General features: G+C 39.6%; 1 protein-coding gene across 1 annotated transcript; it reads left to right on the top strand.

The window, feature by feature from the left end:
* The first annotated feature begins 1,203 nt into the window (after positions 1–1,203).
* Positions 1,204–22,739, top strand: NAPG (NSF attachment protein gamma). The gene is made up of 12 exons (XM_045005817.1): positions 1,204–1,357; positions 2,940–3,007; positions 4,710–4,794; positions 5,767–5,784; positions 7,100–7,130; positions 11,535–11,644; positions 11,787–11,853; positions 12,348–12,418; positions 15,328–15,406; positions 17,091–17,170; positions 18,250–18,379; positions 19,511–22,739. Exons 1-12 carry the CDS (start codon positions 1,302–1,304, stop codon positions 19,658–19,660), a joined length of 945 nt encoding a protein of 314 aa, XP_044861752.1. The 5' UTR covers positions 1,204–1,301; the 3' UTR covers positions 19,661–22,739.
* Positions 22,740–23,101: the final 362 nt, after the last annotated feature.

Genomic DNA, 23,101 nt, shown 5'->3' on the forward strand with positions numbered 1-23,101 from the left:
TCCCTGAGCTTTTAATCATGGCTCCATCCATTCTATTTTCTTTACTCTGGCATGTGTCTGACTTAGAGGAAAGAGTTGAGGGGGAGGGGAGAGAATGAAGGGGGTTGAATATCTGTGGAGCACTGTCAAGAAGTAAATACTTTACTGGGGCCTGGCTGGACAGTAGGTAGTCTTGCTATATATCTGCTAACTGATTTTAGATTTTCAGAGCTGAGGAGGGCATGGTCAGGCAAGACCTGGCTTGCTGATGTCACCCCAGCACAGCAGGGACACAGCGAGGCAGTCTGCTTGTGAGAGAGACATGGCCACTGACTCCCAACTACATTGTTTTGGGGGTTGATTGGGTTTTTTCGGTCTTGTTTTCCAGGCAAAATCCCTGTGGAAATTAAACACACAATAAAGAGGGGGAAAAGTTATGTTTTATAAATGACAACAAGGTAGGGTTTGACATTAGCTTTGTGTCCTTCTCTGTTATGCCAGACTTCTGAGGAAGGGGCCGGTACCACCCTGGCAGCTGAGCTCCCCTGCCTGCCCTGAAAGGGAAGATGAGGGGCTAGGCAGAGCTGGCACAAACCAAGTCCCCTCTTGGAGTCCCTGCAGCTGGCTTTTCCAGCATCAGCTGTTCCTTGGAGTGGTCAGAGGTTATCCTGCTGTGCGGCCAGGAGCACCCTGGGAGGCCCCCTGGCAGAAGGGGGACTTGAGTGGGGCTGGACAAAGGAAAGGGAGCACCACTCACCCAGCAGGTCTGGGAGCCTGGCCCCTGCCTGGGCGAAGAGAGCCGTGGGAGAGGCAGCCAAAGGGGGATGAGGCCAGCCACGGCTGAGGCCATAAGAGCCAAGGGGAGCGCTGGGCAGACTAGAGAGCCGCAGCCCTGTCCCTGACACCGCTGCCGCAGGCCCTGCCAGCAGCGACCGGGCTAAGAGAGCGCCCCCTCCCCCCACTCTGCCCCCGGGGCGACGACTGGCCCCCTACACATTCTCGCAAGGCCCCTGCTGCAGCACGAGGGCCGCGCGCCCTCACGCCTGTGTGCCAGGGCTGCGCGCGCAGCTCAACCTCCTGCTGTCCGTTCCCTGTGCCGCTGCCAGGCGTCCGCCGCCCGAATCAACCAGTAGCCACGCCCCCTTATTTTAGAACCCGATCGACTCCGTCCCCTACCCGCGCAGGCGCGTGGCATCATGCCCCGCCCCCTACGTATACTGATGAGCCCTTGCGGCTTTCCGTAGCTGTCCGTCCTTTCCTGACGCAGGCGGAGCGCAGCGGCGGCGGTTCCTGCCAGGCACAGGCGGGCCCGGCCCGGCGAGATGGCGGCGCAGAAGATCAACGAGGCGCTAGAGCACGTCGCCAAGGCGGAGAAATAGTGAGCGCGGCGCGGGAGGCCGGGGTCCCGAGGGGGCCGCGGGCCGGGCTGGAGACTGGCTGCGCCGCTCGCTGCTGGGAGAGGGCCGTGTTCCAGGCCCCGGGCGTTCGCGGAGCAGCCGCTTCCGCCGGGTTCCCCGTGGCCCCGGGCTGTCATCGGCCCCAGCCTCCCTGGCGCGTTCGCGGGGAGAACTACAGCTCCCAGCGTGCCGTGCGCGGGTCGGGAGCCGCGGGGGGAGGGGCGGCTTGGGGGGTTCCAACGTGAGGAGGGCTGGAGGCCACGCCTGCCCCCGGGAGCCTGGCAGCGGGTGGGGTGCGGGGGCACTAGCCTGGGGCTCACGGGCCCTGCTCCTCCACCACCACAAACTCCCAGTGTGACCGTGGGCACGTCGCTGGTCTGTGCCTTAGCTCCCCCCCTGTAACACAGGGTGCTGTGAGAACAGCGGGGAGTGTGGTCACAGAATTACCTTGCGTGGCTAGCGGGGCCCTGAGCTCTCAGCGTTCCCCTAACTCTAGATGGGGGCAGTGATAGGCCCCTCCCCTAGAATGACTGACGGCTCACACCTACGGGAAGCCTCTTCCACTCCCCAAGAGTTTGAGACAGACCCTAGGAGGCTGGTGGAGAGAAAAGGGAAGCCGAGGCAGGTGAATGGGAGAACTAAGATGAAGGAGAAATGCATCAGAAATAAAAACTGAGAAGAGATGAGGTGGGAGACTTGTGCTTGGCTTTTGTTCAAGCAGTTTCAGTGAAACTGTGCTCACAACAAACTTATTTTGAAAGCAAATCATTTACATATAGCTACTTTTGCTGTTTGTTTGTATATAGGATGATAGCACCAGAAGGCTACCAGCAAACGGTTGTGTTGAGAACAGTATAAATGCATTAGATTTAATCATTGTTACAAAGAGGTTGTGATTTAAGTAGTCAGGAGAGACAAACACTGTAGACCAGTGGTTTTCAATTTGTGGTCTCTGGGGGTCTGCAGACTGTGTCTAAGATTTCCAAATGGCTTCACACCTCCATTCAAAACTTTGTAGGGGTCCGCAAATGAGAAAGGGTTAAAAACCACTGCTGTAGACAGACAGTATAAACTGTCAGAAGTACAACACATGATAGATAGTTAACTTTTAATTCCAAAACCTCCATCCTGAAACAATTTTTTCCACTATTGCTAAATAAAAGTGCTTTCCTTCCAAACTCTCCACTCAGCAGAAATAATCTGAGGCTTATCCTGAAAAGAGAGGGAGAAATTACAGAATGTCCAAAATTGTCTAAACATCTGTTCCTGGTCTGATCTGGATGGAGCAGTGGGGCCCAAAATGTTGTTCCTTATTTACCAACCCATAGTATCTGGCAGTTCTCTGCCATTTCTCTGTATCTCACATGGATGGGTGAGGATGGCTTCTAGTGAAGTTTCAAGGGGGATGGGAGGCAGTGGCCCTTTGCGGGCCTGCCCCCTCTTCCTCCCACATTGCCACTTCTTAAAACAACAGAAACAAAACCATATATGTTGAGAGCAGGAAGAAGAGGTTCTTGTTTCAACCATTTATTCATTATTGGTGGACTTGATTTTGCATTTCAGCCTGAAAACTGGATTCTTAAAGTGGAAACCAGACTATGATAGTGCAGCTACTGAATATGGAAAGGCAGGTATGTATGACTGTATATGGAAATGCATTTTATAGGTTTAAATAATCCAGTAATTTAATCTTAAATAATATTTTAGATGTCGTCATTGTCTGTAAATCTGTAGTTGTGAGGGCGGGGAATAAAATAAAGAACCAAATCTTTTTAATTTACTATGAAATACATTTCAAATTGTGCTTGCGTGTTTTGAATATTTATTTGAAATTATTAGAACTAATAACATGTAAACTGAATCTCAGTGGAAATTACAATTTTAACTATGTTGCTTTCAAAATAATGGTTGAACACAGAGTTAAATGGACTTTTGAATAAACTTGAAAAACTTTTATTGTGAGGCATAGTTAGACCTTTTTTTGTTTGTAAATAGGGTGTGTGCGCGTGCTCATGTCCACTCTGCATAGGAATCCCTGTTGTCTTCAGTGGGAGCTCAATGCCAGGAGTGGCAAAAGAATTGGCCTTTGAGTGAGGAAGGGAAACTCCTATTGCTGTATAGAGGCAAATAGTGAAAATTGTTTCTTTTTGCACCATTTCTCCTTCTCCCCTGTCCCTCCTACCTTCCCTTTTGCTCTTTCCACTCCCACCTCCCTTCCCTTGAGGTCCCTGGGAACGTTTGTCAGTCGTCTTATAACAGCATCTTCAAATAAACAAATGTTGGTGCTCACTCATGCTTCAGATTTATTTTTGACAACTATCTCAGTGTTCTGTCTTGAGTTTTATTTTGTTAAATTTAAATCTCTCGGTATTGAGACTTTTCAGTAAGATTCTGAGCAGAAATTCTACTGAATGTTTTTGACAGCTTAAGTCTTGAGGATTTCTGCTCCTTATTTGCATGTATTCCGGAAAGGGTCACACTAATATAAAATGTAGCAGCCCAATTCTCTTAGATTAATTTTTGTCTAATCATGCTATCCTCCTTCCAAAATCTATTTCTTCCACTAAATACACTTCATATTCCCAGTCACTCACTTAAATATTAAATTCTTGGTTTTCGATAGCAACTAGGGGGGGAAAAAAGGATGTGTGTGGGTGCGTGCATGCACTCCCCAGTAGTGGAGTTGAGCTGAGTCTGCTCTGATTTTTAAAATCCTGATTAAATGAGTACACATTAGCTGGTTAGTTAGGTTTCTTTATATTATAATGTGCCCAGAACTAATTATGAAGGCTGGTATTTATTGCAGGTGCAGTTCGTTGTTGATGGGGATCTTGATTTAGAAGGGAAACTGCAATGAGGCAGCACTTTTAACATTTTAGAACCTTAAAATAAACTTATTTGGCATCATTTCTGGTTAGTGAATGGAAAGGATACTGAAGTGCCGGTATTCAGCTGAGAAGAGGGGCTGACTATAGTGAAAATCCGATTAGCCTACATTGTATAGAGGGAGAAAGTACTAATAATTTAAGAATGATTCTTATGAGCCTTGATATAAAGTATAATAAATTGATAAAGAATGTAATTAAATACTTTAATTATGGGGCAGATTTTTAAAGATATAGGGGCCAAAAGATGCAGATAGGCGCCTAGTGGGATTTTCAAAGGGGTCTAGGCAGCCACCTCCCATTTGAAAATCCCGCTACATGCCCATCTGCATTTTTAGGTGGCTAAATACCTTTTAAAAATCTGGCCTTGTGCGTCTTGAACAATAGATGAAAGAAGGAAAATGGCAAAACATAGACACATGGTTTTTTTAATTCTTCTTCTTTGTAGGTGTTGCTTTTAAGAATGCCAAACAGTTTGACCAGGCAAAGGACGCCTATTTGAGGGAAGCTGAAGCACATGCAAATAATAGAGCGTATCTTTTCACTGATGGTTAGTTCAGTATTCAAGGAATTGAATAACTGTTTAGCAATCAGAACTGGACTAAGGGAGGGGGTGGTGTGGAAAGATGTAAAAGACAAACACAGACTAAATATTAAAAGGTTTCTTAGCTAACTTCCAAAATTCATTTTAAAGAATGTTTTCTTGGGAGCTTGAATTCTATCTGGTGAATGAAAAATAAGAAGCCCTACGAAGCAGGAACCGTCTTCTTATTTTGTTTGGCCAGTCACTAGCACAGTGGGGCCCTGGTCTATGATTGGGATGCCCAGGTGCCACTCAGCACATTATTATTTTATTATTATTTATTTGATTAACAATCATATTAACAGATTCTAGTGTTTGCTTTCTGTTACTGGATTTAGTCCTTAGATTTCTTTCATATTTTTAGTTTTTGAGGGTTTTTTTTGTTTCTGGTGTGGTTTTTTTGTGTGTTTTGTTTTTGTTTTTTTTGCTGCAAGTAGATGACTTAGATGGGATCTTGTCTTTTTAGTTTGTAACATGGCTTTTCAGTTAAAAAAAATTAGCACACATTCCCTAAGGGAGATTTCTTCTAGTTAATAATTTGTGTGGTTTTTGCCACGCGGTGCCTAGAAATGGATAATACACATTAAACATACTGCTAAAAGGTTAGCTAACATTACACTATCTAACACAATGTAGTAACCAAAACTCTTTAAATAAATGTATGTAATCTAGTTTTGTCAGCTCTCTCATAGTTGGATCTATTGAATTTTATTTTGCCCTTAGGTTTATTTAAAACAAAACAAACAAACACTAGCATGCACACTTATCAGATTAGTTTTGCCTCTGCATAAATGTTATTTTTGGAACTAGTATTTAGATAAAAGTTCAGTTTGCTTAATCCGCCAATAAATTATTTTTGATACATAATTACCTGTCAGATTTTTATGGCTTGTATCCTTAACTTTGGCTCTGTTACATCCAGTCTCTTCCATGCTGCCAAGTAAGTTTAAATTCCTCAGTTAATTTGATGCATTTCCCAGTATACTATGTGTTTCTAAAGATGGGACTATTTAAAAGATGCATACATTTGGGGCTAAGTCTGCTTTGATTTAAATAAATGGCAAAGGTTCCATTATTTTCACTGGTTCATGATCAGACTTATTAGTGGCTTCATCCTGGAAAGCTTTTGAGACTCTGCAAATCTTATTGAAGTAAATGGAAATTATGACTTTTTAGCACTTCTCAGGATTAGTTCCAGTATCTCTTGATTGATCATCAATAGAATATTACTCAGGAACTGCTTATTTCATTTGAGGTTTTGCTTACTGCATGTATGATTAAGGTAATAATTTGATTTCTCTTCACACACTTGAAATTTCTTCAATGTCTCTGATCACCAGAATGGTGCCCTATAATATTAGCTGTTCTTAATTCTGTTAGTAGTGTGTTGTTTTTTTAAATGTCTTTCATGCCTCTGTGGTCTAGTCTGATTGTGTTTCCACTACACAGACATTTCCTACCCTCCCATTCCTCCAACTCATGGCAGATAGTGAAAAGATTGTGTGATTAGTTTGAAGCACTGGTGCAAAATTTGTGTCACACAGTACATGTTATAGACGCAGGAAGGTTTCTTTGGTCTGGGCTGGGGGAAACAATGCTTTTTCAGTGCTCCAAATATGGTCAAAAGCACTTTATCCATAGAAGACAACACTGTCACGGTCTCAGGATTACTGCACCTTTATCCCCAATTTGTGGTCCACTCTAGGCTCTGGTAGGCCATCATTCTTCCAACCCTTCAGCAGGATTGGAGCCCCATTGGATAAAAGTGTGTCTATTTGCTAGATCAAAAGAAGGTCCTGATACAAACACAGCTATTTATATCAAAGTCCTTTCTTTGTTGCTCAGTGTCTGGAAAACCCAGTTTGAATCAGTATATGCAGACTACCACTGGGGGTGGTATGTCTTTAGAGTTGCTTACGGTGTTAGTGACTGGCCTCAATCATTGTCCACTGTTTTTAGTTCCTGAAGTGTTACCACAGCGGCTCCGCCTTGGAGTTGAATACAATCATACATAAACTATTCATTAATGTAATAAAGTGGTTCCCAAAGATACAGCATAAGTTTTTAATATCTATCACTAGCGCACAAGTGAGAAAAGGTCTTTTTAAATAAAAGCCATGTAAAATGTTTGAAATGTATGCGTCGTTATGATTCACCATTAGCTGATGTATAGTAACTCTGTCTACATAGCAAGACATGTCACTTCAACTCACTGACATAACACTGAGTAAAGCTAATTTCTTTTCTCTTTGCAGAGCTTATGAACAAGCTGGCATGATGTTAAAGGTATTTACTGGTCACTTTGTGTTTGTTTTATAACAATAAGAAGTCTCCCGTGGACAGTTGTATTTTAAAATATATGCCATTTTCAGCTTGCAGCATTAGCGTTAAAGTGGTGCTAGCACTTCCAGTGTTGACATTTATTTTTTTCTCCCAAGAATTTTAAATGATGCAACATTCTTCTGTGGTTGAAACTTGATAAGTCAAAATCGGGAGGAGGGAGATTGAGTTTAGTATGTATGTATTTATTAAGAAAAGAGAAATGTACTTCATAGTAGCAGCTTATTTTTTGAGTTCAGGTAAATAATATATGTCCCTGTTGTCACTTACTGGGGAGACACCCTCAAAGGGGCAGGAAATTAGATTTGAATTTGAGATTTCTTCCTTCTGTTCTTATGAGAGGGGAGGGGGAGTTCACCTCTGTAGAATAATCAGGGGACACTACTCTACTCTGTCTCCTTCCAACGCTCCACAGAATCAGAGGGCTATCCATGTGTAGATCCTGTACTTCTATATTGGCTCTGCCTGCCTCTAGAGTTATTCTTCCATGAAATTTTTCTAATAGAAAAATGGCTAATGATGACAAGGTCATTGTTAACTTCTGAATTCCTAGGAGTTGGCAGGGTTGATGTTGTTGCAAAGAGCAGCCAGTCAGATGTTCTCTTACTGTGGCATCTGACTTCTGCAGAGGTAGTTATGCTAGGTTCTAGGGGAAGGGAGGAGTTGTTACCTATTTTATAGCTCTGGTCCAGCTCCACAGACTTTCTACACTGTGTACAACATGCCAAAAATATCAGAAATGAAAGAGTTCTTGTAAATGTTTGAGAGTTTTTCCTGTAGGAGGCATAGGTGTATATTTGGATTAATTGATTATTCCCATGAAGCTGCAAAATAACATTTCAGCACCGGATCCAGAAGTGCTTGGAAGCTATGGTGTAACAAGACAGCTTCATGCTCCATCCATCAAAGTATCTGCCGTACTCATTCCAAGGCAGATGCAATAAAGAACATACATCAATAAAAGAATCTTCTTTATATAGGCCAAACTCATTAGCTTTTGGCATGGGACAGCCTACATGGTACATAATATTTTACTTCATGCCATTTGGGAATTGCCATAAGGTAGAACTACCTTGCAGTAAACATACTAAGGCATTGTTAACTTCTTTGGCTATCCCTCAATGCGAGGATACTTCCCAAGGGGGTTCATTGGGTTTTTAAGTGTCTGAGGAGCCCAATTCATGCCCTGCAGATTTTCCCACAGAAGTGACAGGTGTAATCTTGGAGAAGACATAGTTCTTGGCTGGACTGTTGTGCCCTTTCTTTCCACCTTTGTCACTTCTCTGTCTCATTGAGCGTCTCTTTTCTGCTCAAAGTGAGCTCTGGCTTGGTACATGGTGTGGCGCCACTGTGTTCTGTTCCGTGCCGAGTCCTCCCAGTTTGTTGGATTGATGCCTCCCTTTTCAGTATGTCTTTGAAGTGCTTTCGCTGTCCTCTGTGAGCCCTTCTTCCCTGACTTAACTGAGAGAAGAGTACTACCTTCGGGAGCCGAGCGTCAGGCATACGTACACAGTGGCCAGCACAATGGGGTTGGTGTTTCATGACCTGTGCTTCTATACTGCTTATGTTGGCTGCAGAAAGAACACTGATGTTAGTGCGTCAGTCTTCCCGGCTGATCCTGAGAATCCTCCTGAGGTAGCGCTCCAGCCATTTGAGATGTCATCTATAGGTTACCCAGGTCTCGCATCTATAGAGAAGGGTGGGGATGACAACTGCCTTGTAAACCATGATCTTGGTACCTGTTTGCAGATCCCTATAATTGAAGACTCATTTGAGTAGTCTTCCAAAGGATGTGCTGGCACAGCAGATCCTGTATTCAATTTCTGTGTCAATGCTGGCTTTTTCGCAGAGGTGGCTGCCAAGGTATGGAAAATGATCCACATTTTCCAGGGGCACTCCACTGATGGTGATTTGTGGAATACAAAGAATAGTTTATGCAGGTAAGGTCTGGTAGAGTACCTTGGTTTTCCCGATGTGTAGAGAGAGAGAGAGAGAGACCCAAGCTGTGATAGGCATCATCTGCAAAAGAGATTTAGGGTACTTTGCAGGTCGGTCTCTGTGTGTGCGAGAAAGACGCAATCATCTGCATAGTGAAGGTCAGTGATGCCAAATCTCATGATTTTAGATTTCGTTTGGAGATGTTGGAGATTGAGGAGTTGACCACCCATATGATACTCAATCCTGATTCGATCTGGAAGGCGGTCATGGATGAGAATCAGGATCATGGCAAGGTAAATGGAGAAGAGTATTTGGAGCAGTGACACAGCCCTGCTTGACACCAGTGCAAATGATGAATGGTTCGGTCTCTGAGCTGTTGCACAGAATGGTGACAGTCATCCCATCATGATGGAAATGAATTTCAGTGGACAGCCAAACCTACACAGCACCTTCCATAGAGCATCATGATTGATAGAGTCAAAGGACTTGGTTAGATTGATGAATGCTATGAACAGTTCCTGGTGGTGTTCTCTGTACTTTTCCTGAATCTGTTATGCCACGAAGATCATGTCAGTTGTGCCTCTGGATGGCCTGAAGACAGATTGTGATTCGGGAAGGTGTTCCTTGGCAAAGGAGCGAAGGCATTTTAATAGGATCTGGGCAAGGATCTTCCCTGCGATGGAGAGGAGGGCAGTACCTCTGTAGTTCCTGCATAAAGATTTGTCCCCTTTCTGGAATATTGTAAAAATGTTGGCGTTCTTAATGTCAGGTAGACAGGTCCAGGTTTTGTTGAGAAGTTGGCAGAGTTTGTGCTGGAGCATTGTTCTACCAGCTTTAAAAGCCTCCACTGGGATGCTGTCTTGTCCTGATGCCTTGTGATTTTTTTGTCTGGGTGATGGCACAACAGACTTTCTCAGAAGACGGGGGATCAGCAAGGTGTGCCATTGCTGAGCGTTGTGGAATAGACTTGATGGGGTCTTCAGAGACCGTGGATTCACGGTTTAGTAGGCTCTCCAAGTGCTCCTTCCAGTGTTGTTTAATGGCCGCATTGGCTCCACCCTCCTCAAGGACAATCTGGGAATGTAAGGGGGTTGGGCCTTTGGAGCTTGGCCCACATATAGCTTTTTGTTGCTTGAAAGAAGCTTCTCATGTCATCTTGGTCTATGAAACTCTGGATCTCAGAGGCCTTCTCTTGCCCCCACTTATTTTTGATGTCACGTAGCCTCCTTTGGACTTCGGCCTTGAGCAGGTGATAAGCCTCATGTTATCGTTGGTTAGAGGAATCATTTTGCCAGTGCCAGAATGCAGTTCTTCTCTGTTGAATTAATGCTAGGATTTCCTCGTTCTTTTCATGAAACCAGTGGTGCTGATGAGTGGAATATCCTATAGTTTCAACATAAGCATTGTGAATAGTATTTTTAACATACTAAGGCACTGTTAACAGACCACCATTATATACCTCGTGATCCTTCAGTAAGCTGACATATGGGAGCTGTCACCAAGAACTACAATACCTTAGCCCTTCTGCTTTAGCTCAACATAAATCTTGTAGTCAACAGGAATTAGTTTTCTAATCACATTTGCCAAAATCCTGTTAGTCATTTTGCATGCAATAATGACTTGATAGCTCTGCAGTTTATTGAATGGATTTAACCAATAGTTGAAAAAATCATTTAGAGGATAGAAAATCAATGTATAGTAAAATAAGCTAATTAACCACCAGAAGCCAGTTTTTAGGGAACTCAAAGTGAACTTGTAACCCAGATGTTGATCAGTTAAACAGACTTTCAGAGAATCATTATTTCAGGGTTCAAATCAAGTACTACAAAAAGTCTATATATATGTCCACTTCTGATGATGTGCCCTCTAAACAAATTGTAAAGTTTGGCTACCAGGGAACTGATTTATTTATTCTAAAATTGAAACATTACAAAGGGAAACAAGACTGGCTGCTCTGGTTTTGTAGCTGCACTGTGTGAGTATTCATTTAGATATTTCATCATGTGGCTAATCCAAAGAACAAAATCAGCCAACTTTTCTGATTTATTATAGGCAGATGGAGGGGAAAGTAGGCTGGGTTTCTTGTTGCTTGTTTGTACTGTGGATGTTGTAGCTTACTTTGCTGGGAGCTGAACTCTACAAATGTAACGCTATGCAATACAGAATACATCTCTACCCCGATATAACGTGACCCGATATAACATGAATTCGAATATAACGCGGTAAAGCAGGGCTCCAGGGGGGCAGGGCTGTGCACTCGGGCAGGTCAAAGCAAGTTTAACCTATAACGAGCTAAGATTTTTTTTGGCTCCAGAGGACAGCGTTCTATTGAGGTAGAGGTGTATTTTCATTTGGTCTGTTATATATTAGCATAGTTCCTGACACTGTTATTCTTCCAACTTTTTCTTACAGGAGATGCAAAAACTTCCTGAAGCAGTTCAGCTGATCGAGAAGGCCAGTATGATGTACCTGGAGAATGGAACACCTGACACAGCAGCTATTGCACTGGAACGGGCTGGAAAGTAAGCCTGCAATATTGGTAGCTAGGACAAATCACAAAACATTGGTGTCTTCTTTTTACAGACTGTTGTTTGAATCCTGTACTAGGAGAAAACTTTACTATTTGAGCTGAACAATAATAATGCTGGCTTGTGTTTGTTTCAGGCTAATAGAAAGTATGAACCCAGAAAAGGCTGTACAACTCTATCAGCAGACAGCATCAGTGTTCGAAGTAAGTACTACCATTTTAATTTGAACAATAAAGGAATAAAGATTGGCAAGGAAATAAAGATTGAGTAGAAGGAAGCAGTGTTCAAGGTCAGTCAGCCTAAAATAACTCTGCACACAGATAACTGTAAGGTGAGGTTGAGTTTTGAGCTCTATCTTGTTCTCTGTCACAGCAGTGGGTGAATGTTACACAGGAAGTCACGCAGATCCTATTGGGATATTTAATGTAAAGGTGCAGGGTAAGAGTCCCTACCAGTACTCCACCCCCACCGTATAGGATCTGAATTTAATCTCCTATCCAGCTTCCTCCCACTTCTTGGGCAGTCCAGAGGGAGGGAGCTCTGCTGACTAAAAGTACTAAGGCTATGGGAGAACCCCACATTAACCTGAGCTCATGCCTTATGTTTGTATTTCATTTATAAAAAAAAAAAGAGAGAAGTTGCATAGAATTAAAGCCACAAATGTGTAAAACCTTTTGTTTTTGTTCTGCTCCTTTAGAATGAAGAACGTTTACGGCAGGCTGTAGAATTACTAGGGAAAGCCTCAAGACTTTTAGTCAGAGGACGCAGGTATAACTCTTTTTATATTCTGAAAACCTAAGTTTTCCTCTAAATATTATTGTAATCTTTACTGCTGAGTTTCACTGAATCTACGTACTGCCTCTTCAAAAGTCACTATCTGGAAACAGAAGATTATGTTGATGCCTGTCAAGACTAAGATCCAGTTTGTTTCTGCTGGCTATACCTGAGTGCTGAAAAACTCATCTGTGATTTTTCTTGTTTTGTTTTTTGGTGCTATAAATTTTTTAGTGTTCCTCCTAATAATTCAGTGAAGAAGATTTATGAATTACTGAGAACCTGGTGTGCTTCATCTCTACAGTTCATCAATGTGAATTATTCCCCACAACACTTGGTAGTAAGCACTTAATATTCTACCCAATTTACACATGAGGGAATCTAAAGTAGGGGAATTAAGTGACTTACCCAACCAAAGCAACCCATATATGGGTGTCTGATTCTGAATCAAGGGTGAAGAGTTTGACTTTGAATCCTCAGGTTCACCTGTTTTTCTAATACTGTTGGTTAGTAGTACCAAATTTTACCATGATTTAGCATAACTACAACCTATAGCTCACGATAAGGCTGTCTTTGAGTCTGTGTTCCTAATTAAATTTTGTCAAGCCTTGAGTGTGTGCTGTAATTGCGAGCAACAATGGTAATCTAAAAAGAAACAAGGAAAACCCTTATTACAGGGGTGGAAGGACTGTCAGGTGAGATGTGTACATTAATGTTTGTGAGGCTAGCTTGATTGTGATACTGATTTATAGAGGTCACGTTGTATCTGATGTCACTTGGGGTTTGCAACATCATGTAACTTGAATATAATTAAAGTGGAAATCAGTTATGAAGCATTTTTTTGTTGTGTTTTCATCATCAATCACAATAGCAGACTTAGACATAATTTGTGTGAGCAGATCAAGGAGGTCCTACTGTACTTCTGTGGATGTCAGAAGAATAGTAGTCTAAAATATCAATTTTTTTTATTGTTTTGTGAGTTTCAGTGGAAGAAAAACTTTGGTAGAGAAATGAATTATGATTGCCAAGAATTGTGAGATATGTTGAATCACTTAGCTGCCATGTGAAGTCCTCAGTACATTCAGTTATAGTAAATTGCATCCAAAATAGCTTGATTAATTAGAGTATGAAGTTAGTGATATATAGCTGACAAATGTAATATGAACCTCTAATAGAGTGGCTAATGAAATTTTAAATCCTGTGCTTCTTGATTACATGCCTTTTCCAAAACCGAACAATTCTTTTATGCTTAAAAACGTAAAATAGTAGACCATGAAGGTGGAGTTCCTAAGTTCTCTTAAATGCCATCCTTTTTACATCCATGTTACAAAACACTAGCAAGTATTTTGATAAATTTTAAATGTATGCAAAACTTTAAAAATGCCTCTCCAGGGTATTAGGCAGGATTATCGTTATTTTCTGCAACCTGAAATCACCTACTGTTTTGTCTGAAAAGACACACTCTTGTCCTTTTTATTAAAAACATTTGTGTTCACATTGCAAGTATATTTCTCAGGCATAAAAAGGATGGAGAACTTGGACAGTCCCACTAAAGTTTGAGTTTCATTAATTTTATATGTAGATTATGATAAGCGTGTCTGTGTGGTTTAAAATCTATACTGTAGGTATACGGGGAGGTTTTTTTTTTTTTTTTTGGTTAAGAATCAGGGTAGTGCCAAACATTCTCAGATAAATTGATGTTTCAGTAGCTGATGTTTGGCACTGGAAGGGACAAATAGTGCTCCAGCTTGATGTTGATACTGTGCTGCTAAAAGTGTCACCTTTTGGATGAGATGTATCATGAAGATCCTCACCACGTCTGTCCTCAAATATCCAGTGTGAACTCTTGAATCATCAGCCTTGATGTACTTCCTGCCTAAATTTACTCTGAAGTTTCAGTTGGATACAGTGTTTACTTCCTGTTCAACAGCTGTAGTGTTGTGTTGTGTTACTTGTAAAATAGTTGCTGTATTTCAACAGTTTGTGCATGTACAACTGCTTGGTTGGAAATATTAGCTCTGTGTGCACTTTCACTGCCTGAAATGATCCTTGCTCAACATAACTGATTACCAAGATATTTGCAAGTAAATAATCCATTTCCTTTCTATTTTGCATTATTTGGATTTACACCTATAGTGTGCTGAACATCCTGGTGGGATCCAGCAAGAATTTAAACACCAGATTAGACCAGAGCTCAGCTCTTTACAGGAATGAGCCCTGTCCACGTCTTTTATGCGGTTTTGGGTACCCACAATTCATCACCATGAGTGTTTTTATTTAAAAAAAGTAATGTGCACTGGATTGTGACTTCCTTGAATGAGCTAGGTTGACTTCAAAGATTACAGCTTTTGTTTTCACATAGGTCTGGGACCTGGCAATGACGGGGACAGAAATGCTAGAAAAGAATAGTACATAAATTTATTGATGCTCTGATTAACATGAAACTAAACTTTTCTGGCATGTGGCATTTATTGCTTTCACACTGAAGCACTGATTTCTGGATTTTACTCTAGTATTCTACCTGGTAACTCAAAAATAACAGGATTTTTGAAAGATGTATTTTTGTAACCTTTGCAATGTTACAGTGATGCCCTCAAGATTGAAGACCAAATGAAATCTTTAAGACTTGATGGTTTAGTGTTTAGATTACTTTGATTCTTAATGCCAGTGGATTTAAACAAAAATGGTGGCTTTTTTCAGTGAGAAGAAAAAAAATTGTTTAGAAGACGCAAATATGAACTTCTTTTTAATAGGCTTCATGTGGACTACTGAAATATCTTTACAGCTCCGGTGCCTTTTTTTACCACCTACAAACATTAAAATACGCACATCAGAAGGCTCTAATCACTGGTTTCTTTACACTGCTTTCTTACACTTCCTTCTGTGTTTGTTCTTGTTTCTAGATTAGATGAGGCTGCATTGTCTATTCAGAAGGAAAAAAATATTTATAAAGAAATTGAAAATTATCCAACATGTTATAAGGTAAAGACCTGAGTGAATGTTTCTTTCCTGTTTATAAAATAGAAATGCGCAAAGGGAAATTGATTGGCCTGTGGGTCTGCAGCACCTCTAACTGAATGGCACTGTATGCCTGGCAGTCCAGGATAAACTTCTTACTGGATGAGCACCTCCTGGATGGCTAACCCCTCCTTTCACCCACCCCCTTAACTGTCTTGAAAATGCTGAAGATAGCTGTCACAGATAATCAGAATGGTTGTTAGAGCTTTCTGATAATTGTATTGAAAATGCTAAAGATAAAATATCTGTGTAGATGAACCTACAAATAGAGTTAAATTAATTCTTTGGGCTATGTGGGATGGGAGACATGTTAATTTATTTTATAAATGTGTGTTGATGACAGGAAGTAGGGCTAAATATTTTGAATGAATGTGTTAACTTTTTGGACAAATGATAAGCATATCTCGTCAGAAAATCCTAACATAAGCAAAAAATTGGTTTGTGGTTTCAAAATTCTTGTTAGGTTTACAAATTTAGAACTGAAAGACAAAATTATTCTATGTTCAGATAATCTAAGATTACAACAGAATTGGTCCACTTTGATCTCTTCCTCTACACCACCTTTTTTCTTTTTTCTTTTTTTTAAAAAGGGGGCTAACTTAGCTACGAGTCAGGAAAAAGATCTTGGCGTCATCTTAGATAGTTCTCTGAAGATGTCCACGCAGTGTGCAGAGGCGGTCAAAAAAGCGAACAGGATGTTAGGAATCATTAAAAAGGGGATAGAGAATAAGACTGAGAATATATTATTGCCCTTATATAAATCAATGGTATGCCCACATCTCGAATACTGCATACAGATGTGGTCTCATCTTAAAGATAGATATACTGGCACTAGAAAAGATTCAGAAAAGGGCAACTAAAATGATTAGGGGTTTGGAGAGGGTCCCATATGAGGAAAGATTAAAAAGGCTAGGACTCTTCAGCTTGGAAAAGAGGAGACTAAGGGGGGGATATGATTAGAGGTATATAAAATCATGAGTGATGTTGAGAAAGTGGATAAGGAAAAGTTATTTACTTATTCCCATAATACAAGAACTAGGGGTCACCAAATGAAATTAATAGGCAGCAGGTTTAAAACAAATAAAAGGAAGTTCTTCTTCACACAGCGCACAGTCAACTTGTGGAACTCCTTACCTGAGGAGGTTGTGAAGGCTAGGACTATAACAGCGTTTAAAAGAGAACTGGATAACCACCATGAATTTAAGTCCATAAATGGCTATTAGCCAGGATGGGTAAGGAATGGTGCCCCTAGCCTCTGTTTGTCAGAGGATGGAGATGGATGGCAGGAGAGAGATCACTTTATCATTGCCTGTTAGGTTCACTGCCTCTGGGGCACCTGGCATTGGCCAATGTTGGCAGACAAGATACTGTGCTATATAGGCCTTTGGTCTGACCGGGTAAGGCCATTCTTATGTTCTTATGATAGATCCACAGCTGATGTAGATCAATATTTTCAGAGCCCATCACTTTTTTCATTTGGGAATGTGGAGCAGGGAACAGTGTAGACCAATTGACTGCCTCATTGGTTCTAGTGTTCTTTTTACACCTATCCTGAGCAATCTACAGGACTTTTGGTATTGAATTCATAATAGAAGTAAAATATCTTATTTGGTTACTAAAGAGTGATCAGTCATTTCTTTTATTTTAGAAAACTATTGCTCAAGTCTTAGTTCATCTTCATAGACATGACTATGTTGCTGCAGAACGATGTGTTAGGGAAAGTTACAGGTAAGGCATATATTTGCCTCATTCAACCTTAAATTTTGGTTATGTTGAAAATTAATTCATATCAATATTTATGAAAGAGCCATGTGGCAATTCTATATTTCCACAAGTTTGAAGCCTGTACTCTGTTGGTTTGGTTTATGGACAACAATGCAGTGTTTTTTGAAAGACTACCATTTGAAAAACAATGTTATTGTTTTCAAATGATCAGTTGTAGTTATTAATATACTATTGGTTTAATAGCAAGACATGCATAAACTTAAAATAAACAATGAAAATATTTATATTGCTTTACTATTTGCTTAAGAAGAATTTTGTTCAGTTCACTACTCTTCCCTTTTCTGTTCCTTTTTCCCAGATTATCTATTTGCTTAGCTTTAATAAAAGCTGAATAAACAATGCAGAGTTGTTGCTGTTGGAGTTTTCACTTAAAAAAAAATTATTCATTTTAATTACTTCCTCATTTTAGTATCTGTCTCTTTCATACACTGAACAGAGAAGGATTAGCTCTTGTAACTATTCAGTATGGATAAAGGACTTTTTGATTGTCACAAATTGAATTTACTGTTTTTATTTTGTGTTACCATTTTCTTGCCACTTTTTAAATTCTAGTCTTAAAATACAAAATGCACAATATCCGAAGATAATTAAAAATGGATCATTTTAACCTAAGTCTTTACCCTGCTTAATCTCAAACACTTATGGTTCCATACATGCACTGAAAAAGAAAAAAATATTACGACTAGTTAACAGAAACTCATGAGGTTTAAGGCACTTCTGTAATTTGGGACAATGCAGACAACTAGTCCCAAGCAGACAACTAAATGTTTTAAAAAAAAATAGATGAGATCTGTTTATAATTTATATGGTTAGATGATCATACAGTCAAAAATACATTTTCACGCCATTAGACATTTGTATTCAGCCTGGGTTTTGATACTTATTTAAGCAATACCATAAAATTATATAAACACAGCTGCCTGTCCCTCTACTCCTAATCAGTGATATGTAAACATAGACAAAGAGTTGAGTGCTGTGAGTGGATAAGTTAAATGTTTTAAATGAACTTTTGTTTCCTTTAGTATACCGGGATTCAGTGAAAGTGAAGATTGTGCAGCACTAGAACAGCTTCTAGAAGGATATGACAACCAGGACCAGGATCAAGTTTCTTATGTCTGTAACTTACCACTCTTCAAGTACATGGACAATGATGTAAGTTAACATTTCATATGGATTTTCATAAACCTTTTTCCTGGTAAGAAAGAGAGAACTGTTTTGGCAGGAAAAAACTGGAGTTATTGTATGTTTGTCCTGGATTTGCTCTCCCCACCTTCCAGCTTCTCACGTTTTCCACTTTACTGCTCACCACTTGTAAATTTCCACATTCCTCTGATCTTCCCTCTTATTTGCAAGGGTCAGATGAATGAACAGCTTCTTATGGCATTTGTAAGTCTGTCTGAAAAATTGGCATCTGAGTTCAATTCCCTTCAGTCCTCAACATGGGCTGAAAACTCTGCTGTCAATGCTTCAGCTCAGAAATACAGTACTATTCGTGCAAGTCCATTTTAGCTAGAAATCCATGGACTGGCCCTGAGATATGCTAAGCACCTTCAACTTTTATTGATATCGAGGAGTTGCAAGCACTGCTCAGTTCTCAAGAGTGGTCCTGTAATTTTACAGTGAGTTCCCATGGCCATTTGCTATTTTAAAGAAAGATGTCTTTTTTTTTCCTTTCAAGAAAATACTTACTTTTTTTTTTAAATACCTGCATATTTGCAAATTGTAGAAAGAAGACTTAAGACAGAAAGGCAGTAATCAAAACTTCTGATCATCCTAGTGTAGGTTTTCTAACAATATTAATTTTCATCTAATATAACTTTAAAATCTGAAAATATGATGCCATCTTAATTGAAAAAGTGTCTGTAAAAGACCACTTGTGGTGGTTAATAGTTACAAAATGCAATGCTGCACATTTAAAAAACTGCATTGACGAGACTTGCTTATCTTAAACTTCTAGTACTTCTGTACTGTGCAACACGGCAATGATTATTCTATAAAGGAGCAGAAATCATAGTACATGTTTAATCACTTTAGCACAGAGAGAATAGTACATGCATTAGGTCTCTTTTATGTTAGTGGAACAGAATGTTACAAAATAATGGATTGTTGCATTTTGAGTGTAGTCAATAGACTGAAGGCAACTCCTGCTCACTTTACTGAAGAGTGTAGTGCCATTTAATTCAGTGTGATTCTTTCTAGCTAGAGAAAGGCAAGTAGGATTTGGCCCTATGACAATGTGGACACTAAACCTGTCATCATTTTGTTGTTTGTTGTTGTTGTCAGTATGCCAAGCTTGCTCTTAGTTTGGCTGTCCCAGGAGGGGGAACTAAGAAGAAATCACCAGTTACTGCACAGGACAAAGCAGGAGGACCGGCTGCTATTGGCTCCCATGCTGAGGAGGAAGATGATGAATATTCTGGAGGACTATGCTAGTTGTAAACATGTTCAATGTTAAATATCAGACTTGCTGTTTATGGATGTTGAGCATATTCACAGATATCAGAATTACCAGCGCTTCATTGCAATCATGATATTGGAATGCTAATATAGACTTGACAGCTTTTGGGTACTATTACAAAAAAGCATGATAACCCACCACTTCTTGAAGCATTTCTGGATTCCATTCCATACATGGTAAGAACGTCCTGAGTGCACTACCTTCCTCTGATTGAAATATTTGAGTAATATTGTCTCTTCTCTAAAAGCACATGGGTTAAAAGAAACTAAATCAGATTGGGGAGAAGTATTGAAACAACTAGTTTCAAATCATTGGATTCTAGAATATTTTGACTGGTTCTTCTGGTTCCCTATAACATATTTGATTTCTTTCCACTTTGGCAGTTTTAAAGGTTATTCAGCTTGGTGTAGTTTTTAGCACATTGAATATCTGAATAAAGAAGACGAACTCTTTACCAGATCAGATATTTGCACAAGTTTAAGCTTCTTGGGTGTGGACCATTCCATTTATTCTGAAAACATTTTTAACCTGTAGAGGGATTTGTTTTAAATGCCTTATTTTTATAAGCATTATCCAGAAGCGTAAAAGAGTTTGGAAAATACTAAGACAACTGATATGAAGCCACCTTGCAAGTTTCTTCAGATAGCCCCATTATTTTCCCATAGGTGCCTTTCATCTAAAGAAACAATATTCTCAATAGATCTTTGGTGTTACATTTGCATGCAGATTGAGATGCTGTTTGTAATGTACATATTGCAAAGGAGAAAGGAGCCAACCATAATCAATTTAAAAAAAAAAAAGACTGCAGATAGATGTGCTGTTTGCCGAATATAAAGCCTCTGCAGAAAAAGAAATCAGCAAAAATCTAAGTGAAAGGTAACATTTTGGAAATATCTCAACACCGTTCTTCAAAAATTTGAGGAGTTTGATTTGAATTTGGAATCAGCAGTACTCTTCTACAGTTATTTAAAGCATAATGTAGCCAGTAAGTGGTCTGTTTTGCATTTTGTAGCTTTGGCCCAAAGTTTCCATTAACAACACATCAAAGTTATTTGAAGAACTTAAGTGTAAATCATCACAAAAATCTAGTGTATATTCTTCAGGATCAAACTAAATTTGACTACTCCAGTTTGACTATTCCATGCCCAACAGGTGATCATAGACTTCAATTCTGTAGAAATTTCCACAGAAGAACCCATGAAGGCCTACTATAGGATGAGGTCATCCAGAATCTGATGGGAGGGATTCATGATGTGCACGGTGCACCATGACTCCTAAATTGCAGTGCGCATTAGACCAGAAGCAAGGTATAAATGCTAATACCATGCTTCTACCATGTTAAGCCATCAAATTATTTCAGAAACTTTTGAGAATTCTTGGAACAATTCTGTTATATGTACAAGTGTGAAAAAGCTTTTTTGAGTTTTGATATTGGATTTAGGAACGTTGTGAAAGAATGTGCAAATTTTGAATATGTACCACATTGGTCAGGCAAAACTAGTATGACATACAATGTTGATAGACGCTCCCATCAACGGGAGCCTCTATCAATCAATGTTAGTCTGTTATGCTAGGATAGATGTTTTTAAAAACTGATTGTGTCCAAATTGTGTAGTAATGGACTGAAGCTTGGATCTGAAATGTGAGGTTATTTGAAAATACCCTTTTTAGTGCTGAGCTTTCCCTGTGTGTGTGTTGGTTTTGGGTTTTTTTTGGTCACATTATACTAGGGACATGGATATTGGAAGTTTGCTTGCACACCTTGACTTCTATAAAATATCAAAGATAAAATTTGGCAAGTGTGAGTGTTTTGCTTTTCTATCAAGACTGGTGAGAGGGCTTTGAAGATGTGCAGCTTGTCCTTTGAACAGTACTAATAAATGTAACTCTTGGAGTAGCTTACTACTCTAATGAACTCAGTAAGTTCTGACTCCTTGACTGCTCATGGGCGTACGCTATGCTCTAGAAGAGGGGCTCTTGTAGGATATCATTGATGTACTTTTGTGTGAGGAGAACTTTACTGACTACACTGGGAATTTAGGGCTACCTGTTACACATAATCTGGGATATCTGAGGAAGGGGAGTGTGACATGCATAAGTGAAGAAAATTAGTGTGCTTGTATATGTTAGTAAGACACAAAGTACTGCCGTTTTTGTTTAAACTACCCCAGTGATAAAACACTAACATGTTATGTAAGATAAGGCTACAAGCTATGCATTCACTTCTGAAACAAAGTACTTTTGTAACCTCTGTTTTTTGTGTTGTCCAAAACCAATTTTAGACACTAACCACTAATTTTTCTAAGTATTATGGTGAGGTTTTAGCTAGACAGTTCCTTCCATGTTGATAGCGGTTTTCCAATTAAAACTTGTGTACTGATTAAGGAACGTTAAGGGCAAAAAATCTTTGTACTATGCAAGCAAAGCTCATTAAAATGAAAGGGACTTGTATGCATCAAAGAGAATACAAATTTAATATTTGATTGCAATGTTGCCTTCAAGACTGAAATATGAAAAGATGGCTATTGTTGAAAACTAGATAAAGTCTATTTTTTATCTGTTCTCCCCTGTGTTAGGTAATGAAAGTGTAATAGGAATGTTACTGCCTTTAGTAAATGTGTAATTGTAAACAGATGTCTATATTATATATTTAATGTTTGTTTCTACTTTCCAAAACAGTTGGTACTTTTTTGTATTTTATCACTTAAATAATAAGTTAAAGTGAAAATATACTGTTTTGCAGTAAAAAAAAATTTCCAAAAATGATGCCAACTATTTAAAAATAAAAGTAAGTTTGCATGAAGATGCTGAAATATTATTCACTGTATGTGAAGTCAGATGATCTATAAATTACCTTTAATATGACTGAATTTGTATGCCCAGATGCAGTGTAAAATGTTCATGCAATGTGAAATTGTGCTTTATCCATACCTTTTCCAAACCTGTGAGGTGTATTAGAGTATGAAGCATATTTGTAACAGCTCTGCAGATGCTGCCTCTTTCGGAAGAGGTTCTGTGTTTCACCAATATAAAAATAAAACTTGAAATTACAAAGTTATGCTAGCTTTTCCTCTTGTGGTGATCAGCTGGACTTCCAATTTCAGCATGAATTCCTTTGTTGGATAATTGCAAGAATCCATTTCTTCTAAATAGTACACAATTGTAGCAAGTGTCATACTGCTGTATGAAAGATGGTAGAAGAATGACAGCACATTACATACTGTACATAAATAATATAGAATATCTGAATCCCCTTGTAGAGTTTAAAAATAGTATTCTGTTGACTTCATTTGCTAGATCTGTATTGGACATAGACAGTTCTGTCATCCTAAAAATTACATTTCATTTGTGTTCTAGAAATGTGAAGAATTTTTCGTTTATAGTTTGTTTTTAAAATAATGCTGTAGGGAAAAAAT

This window comes from Mauremys mutica, chromosome 2 (assembly GCF_020497125.1).
Source record: "Mauremys mutica isolate MM-2020 ecotype Southern chromosome 2, ASM2049712v1, whole genome shotgun sequence".
Lineage (NCBI taxonomy): Eukaryota > Metazoa > Chordata > Testudines > Geoemydidae > Mauremys > Mauremys mutica.

Excerpts from the sequence above, each read along its gene's own strand:
- NAPG (XM_045005817.1), top strand. The coding sequence starts at position 1,302 with ATGGCGGCGCAGAAGATCAACGAGGCGCTAGAGCACGTCGCCAAGGCG. Across the intron at positions 11,854-12,347 it reads AGACAGCATCAGTGTTCGAA|AATGAAGAACGTTTACGGCA; the intron begins GTAAGTACTACC and ends CTGCTCCTTTAG. Across the intron at positions 12,419-15,327 it reads CTTTTAGTCAGAGGACGCAG|ATTAGATGAGGCTGCATTGT; the intron begins GTATAACTCTTT and ends TCTTGTTTCTAG.